The following is a 6,000-nucleotide window of genomic DNA, read 5'->3' on the forward strand; positions in this document are numbered from 1 at the left end:
ATAGCATACCTGTGAAATTAATCCAAGCTACTCTTAAGTAACCATGACTTACTCATTTTCATTGTTGTATACTTCATAAAAGGAATATACCACAGTTTACTTATCTTTTCTTCTGTTAATCAACATTTGGATTACTTCTAATATGAAGTTATTATGAGTAACTCCAAGCAATTTTTTGTACATATCTTTTAGTGCACATATGTACACATTTCTATTGGATAGAACCCACGGGTAGAATCATCGGGTAATAGGGTACACTTACATTCTGCCTTAGTAGCTACTGCCAAACACTTATCCCACATGGTTTTGCCAATTTATACCCCTATCAACTTGTGGAAAAGTATTGTGGTTGCCCAACTGTCTCACCAACACTAGGTTTCATCAGTGTCTCTGTTGGATGCGTAGTAGTATCTCATTGTGATTTCAATTTGCATTTCCCTAATCATTAAAGAGGTTAAGAACATCTTGTTTTGTTTATGAGCCATCTGGACACTCCCTTTGTAAAAGGGTCTGTGTTCAAGACTTTTGCCCACTTTAAAAATAGACTGTCCTGGGGCACCTGGGTGGCTCAGTGGGTTAAAGCCTCTACCTTCAGCTCAAGTCATGATCCCAGGGTCCTGGGATCGAGCCCTGCATCGGGTTCTCTACTCAGCGGGAAGCCCGCTTCCTCCTCTCTCTCTGCCTGCCTCTCTGCCTATTTGTAATCTCTCTCTCTGTGTCAAATAAATAAATAAAAAATCTTTAAAAAAAAAAAAAAAAAAGACTGTCATGACTGAATTTTAGTTCTTTATACATCACTGATATGAGCATTCTGTCAGTGTACTTCTACTATTCTGTTAGCTCACCTTTCCTCTCTTACTACCTTTAGATTAACAGAAATTTTAGTTTTAACTTTTTTTTTTTTTTTTAATCATTTATTTGACAGAGAGATCACAAGGAGGCAGAGAGGTAGGCGGGAAGCAGGTTCCCTGCTGAGCAGGGAGCCCGATGCGGGGTCTGATCCCAGGACCCTGAGGATCATGACCTGAGCCGAAGGCAGAGGCTTAACCCACTGAGCCACCCAGGCACCCCAAAATTTTAGTTTTAATGTAGACCAATTTCTTGAGTTTTTTTTATGCTTAGTCCTTTTTGTGTCATTCTAATCCAATCTTTGCCAACATATCCTAAGATTATGAAGACACATTCTCCATGTTAACTTCTAGACCTTTGTTTTACCTTTGATATTTAAGACTAAAATCAATATAAAGTTGATTTTTACATATGGTGTGAGGCAGAGGGTCAAGGTTCATGTTTCCATATGCATACTGAGTTGATAGAATACCCTTTATTGAAAATACCACCATTTCCCTACTACTCTGCAATTTCAGTTTTCACATAGGTGACCACATGTGTTGGTCTGTTTCTGGGCTCTTAGTTGTATTCCAGTGGTCTATTTGTCTATCCTAACACCAATATTGCATTGGTGTCGATTTTGTCCCAAATTTGTTCTTTCTCTTCAAGACCGTCTTGACTATTTTGGCCATTTTTCATCTCCATATATATTTTTGAAAGCAGCTTGTCGATTTCCACAAAATAAGCTGCCAGCAATCTGATTGGAATGGCAATGAATGTATTAAATGAGGAAGAAATGATATCCTTATAACATAAAATTTTCTAATTTATGAATCTGAGATATCCCTCTGCTTAGTTTCTCAATTTGTCTCAAGAATGATATATGCTTTTTCCTGTAAAGATCTTTACATATTCCATTATAATTACCCCTAAATATTCTATGTTCCTTGATGCTAACAGAAATTCATTTTTTCTTTTACATTTCAATTTCTAATTGTCTCTTCACCAAACTGCCTTTTTAAAAAGTTCTCCAGGACAAGGCACCTGCGTGGCTCAGTGGGTTGGGCCTCTGCCTTAGGCTCCGGTCGTGATCTTGGGGTCCTCGGATGGAGTCCCTCATCAGACTCTCTGCTCAGCAGGGAGCCTGCTTCCTCCTCTCTCTCTGCCTGCCTCTCTCCTACTTGTGATCTCTCTCTGTGCGTCAGATAAACAAATAAAATCTTTAAAAAAAAAAAAGTTCTCTAGCTGATTCTAATGTTCAGCCACGTCTGAGAACTCCTAACATGATGTTTGATGAATTAGGAAAGGATAAATACATTTTTTCCCATTCTTAATTATCTTTAACCTAACTTCTGCGTAAAAATCCTTTGGCAGTATTACCTTGGCAGTCTGTTAACCACTTCGCAATTTTCGAGAAGACTGAATATTCGCCAAACCAGCTGTGGCTATGCAGGGCTTTGTTATAGTTGACACCCTGGTGTCTAGTACAGTACCAATCACATAGCTGGCACACAGTAAATGTTTAGTGAAGGATGGTTGAATGTTATGACCTCAGAAAAGTAATTTACTTCCTCTGGGCCTCAGTTTCCCCAAGGTGAAATGGAAGTCACGTACCTCATACATCATTTGGCTGCTGAAAGTATAAAATAAATAGGAGAAACAAATTTTAAACTGTCCAGTGCTACACAATAAAGTATCATTACAAACTTCCCTTAGCTTCCCAGCATTTCAGGGACTCATCTTCTTACTTAAAAAAGAAGTCAGGGATTCAATATGGCCCTACGAATAAACTAGTAGAAAGAAGGGGACTATACATGTCCAGCATGTCCATCATAAACATCAAAATGAGAAAGAGACTTCCAAGGAGCGACAAGGAAAAATACGAAAAATCAAGACTTTAACACTATAGTCTGGCAGAAAATGCATTTAATTTCTACTTATAAAAACAGACAACAGGGGCACCTGGGTGGCTCAGTCCGTTAAGCCTCTGCCTTCGGCTCATGATCTCAGGGTCCTGGGATCAAGCCCCGCATCAGGCTCTCTGTTCAGTGGGGAGCCTGCTTCCCCCTCTCTCTCTGCCTCTCTGCCCACTTGTAATCTCTCTGTCAAATAAAATCTTAAAAATAAAAATAAATAAATAAATAAAATAAAACAGACATAAGCAAAAGAAAACATGTATCCAAACTATACCCTGAAGAAGTTAACAGGAAATGGGGCGCCTGGGTGGCTCAGTGGGTTAAGCCGCTGCCTTCGGCTCGGGTCATGATCTCGGGGTCCTGGGATCGAGTCCCACATCGGGCTCTCTGCTCAGCAGGGAGCCTGCTTCCCTTCCTCTCTCTGCCTGCCTCTCTGCCTACTTGTGATCTCTCTCTCTGTCAAATAAATAAATAAATCTTTAAAAAAAAAAAAAAAAAAAAAAAAAAAAAAAAGAAGAAGAAGTTAACAGGAACTTCTCCTCTAAGCTACCTGGAAAAGGATTCACTTTATGAGGCATAATTAGATCTTGTGACTTTGTGAGTGGGAAGGAAAAAGACAGCACATCAAATGATAGTGCAGGCAAATGGCTAACATGGAGACAGAGCACTCAGGCTGTGGCTCTCCTCTAAAAAACAATAGCTCTGCTTTTTCTGCCAAAGGTATTTTTTTGCCATCTCACCCACAGCCAGGAACTCTTTTCTATTTTTCATACCCTTCCTCCATTCCCACCCAGAGTTATTTTTCTTTCTAATAATAATTTCTTTCTAAAAAGAGCTGACCAGTACTAATCTTTTCCTTTTCTTTCTCAATCAGATCCTAAACTTGAACCGTATAATTATCCAACTCTTTTTTTTTTTTACTAAAATTTACTTATTTGTGCTTTGACACAACCAAATTCTAGATCTGTGAAATCTTAAGTCTTCATAATCCTCTTCAGATGAACTATTTAAAAAAACAGTTCAGATACTTAAGTTGGTAGGCATTCAACTGCCTCTCCCCATATCTTATTTATATCTTACGAATTTTCATTACCCCTAAAAGCTGAAAGGAAACACAGAAATGTACACACTACCTTTTACATACTTTTAAAAGAGATCACTTGCAATGAACCACACGAATAGCCTGCTGCCTTAAATCCAGAACCAGCAATAACACAAATACTAGAAGGCCCACATGGCATTCCGCTCAACTCCAATTACTATTGTAATTCCATGTAAACTACTAGATATGAATGTAAAACAAGAATGGAAAATAATATTAAATACAAATGCACAGGCTCAGGTCATGATCACAGGGTCGGGGGAGTCAGCCCCACATCAGGCTCTGCAATCAGTGGGGAGTCTGCTTGGGATTCTCCTCCCTCTGCCCCTCCCCACTTGCACGCAATCACTCGCTGGAAAATAAATCTTTAAAAAAAATAAAATGGAAATAACATCACCGTTACCTCTCTCATAAGGTTATTTTGAGGAATGAGAATTCACAGAATTAAATGTAAAGCACCATACTAAGTAAAATATCTTTATTGGAGGCCAGCTTTGCCGAAGTGGAAGGACCATGAAAATTAAAACTACAGCCAGACACACATAAATTCAAGTATCACCTGTGCCCCCTCTTAACTGTTGACCTGTGTAATGAACATCATCGTGGCCCCAGTTTCATCCTCTGCCTTACCATTCTCCTCTGAAGAGGGTGATGATCTCATAGGGTTGTGAGGATTAATTAACAATGCCATGGAAAGCACCTGGCACTTACTGCACACAGTGAAATGTCAGTGCCCTATCATTAACAAGGCTTTTCTCTGCATAAATATAACTGCCCTTTTCAGCTCTGGCCTTAACTCCTGTGCAATGACTCTAAGATTCAGTTTGCACAAAAGCTTTTCTAAGATGAGCAATTAGGAACACAACCACATTATTCAGAAAATACACTGGTTCAGAAGTGCAACTGGTCTCTTAAGCTCAAAATAAAACTAAGAATGTGATGAAGCTCATGGAAAAGCACATGATTATCATCAGCCTAGCATAATTACTGCTTTTTTATGGTTTATATTAACAAACCAGGAGCTATTGCTAAAACGCATTCACTGAGCACATGACCTATACCATCCTAAGTCCCACTCTGGGTTCACTTTTCCTTTCAAACTCCGTAGAGCATAACCAATCTGAAAAGCATCTAGATTCTGGAGTGTAAAAACCCGCAGCAGCTTGGAGGAACATGATTAATAAAGCCCTTCATTCTGCACTAAGTTCCCAGGCGAGTCTCAGATACACCACTTGAGAGCAAAGAAGTGTTTTCATGAGTCAACTTAAACCTACAAACACATGGTTGCTCCCTAAGGGAGATTAAAAACGTGTCTGACCAGGAGAGTTACTTAACCCTTCCCATTCCCTCAGCCTAAAGTAGGTTGACGGTGAGGCCTCCTTGGCAATGGGAATCTCCTTCAGCTGGAAAAGACCCCGATCCACTCCCGCCGGTTCTGAATTCACCACCCCCCCTGCGAAATGCACAGATCCCGAGGTGGACTGCGAACCTGCAAGAAATGCAAAACCAACTTGAGGTTGCAGAACTGAGGCTCCCCTGCCCTTACCCTCGCTGGAATTCCCGACGGTCTCGGCTCCTCCGGCCACGCCGGGTTCGGACGCCAGCACCGCGAGGACCAGGAGCCGAAGGAGCCCCATGGCTGCCCGGGCGGGGCTCTGTCGCCTCACCCGCGCTATCCCGGGGCGCTGGCGCACGGTCCCATCACTCGCCAGGCGCTCCCACCGCACACCTGCCGGCCCCCCAGGGCGGGCGTCCAAGGCTAGCCGCACGCCTGCGCCCCACCGGGAGGTTTCCTCTTCCGGCAGAAACCCCGCAGCCCCACACCGCGCCTCGCCCCGCCCCCTTTACGTCACCGCCGCGGGTCCCCCGGCGCCGCGGGCGAAGGCGGAGGGGCGGGTCCGGCCGGCGCGCGCCTATCTCTCCGCGCCCAGCCGGCTTGCTGAGCGCCGCGCACCCGCGGGTCCTCGCCGCCCGGCGCGCGGGAGGTGGGGGCAGGGGAGACCCCGGAAAGTTCTGTGGTGTAACCCCTACTTCTCAGTTTTGTATCTTTATCGCTTACGAAAACCGCCGTTAGAGTAAAAAATAACTTTCTGTTGCGGCCTAACGTCTCCAGGCTCCTGTTCCCGGGCTTAACTGCCCTTCGCCAAAGGG

The 6,000-nt window shown here is 43.0% G+C and overlaps 1 protein-coding gene across 2 annotated transcripts in view; it reads right to left on the bottom strand.

Annotated features, from left to right (window-relative positions):
• TM7SF3 (transmembrane 7 superfamily member 3) overlaps positions 1–5,684 on the bottom strand; it is a 36,920-nt gene extending 31,236 nt beyond the window's left edge. For both annotated transcript variants that reach the window (XR_009356751.1, XM_059185828.1), the window contains exon 1: positions 5,396–5,684. Coding sequence is in view for 1 of the 2 variants with exons in the window: in XM_059185828.1 (XP_059041811.1) it covers positions 5,396–5,486 (91 nt within the window). In the remaining variant the exon portion in view is untranslated. The remainder of the gene's footprint in view (positions 1–5,395) is intronic.
• Between the last annotated feature and the right edge of the window lie 316 nt (positions 5,685–6,000).

This window comes from Mustela lutreola, chromosome 8 (genome assembly GCF_030435805.1).
Source record: "Mustela lutreola isolate mMusLut2 chromosome 8, mMusLut2.pri, whole genome shotgun sequence".
Classification (NCBI taxonomy): Eukaryota; Metazoa; Chordata; class Mammalia; order Carnivora; family Mustelidae; genus Mustela; species Mustela lutreola.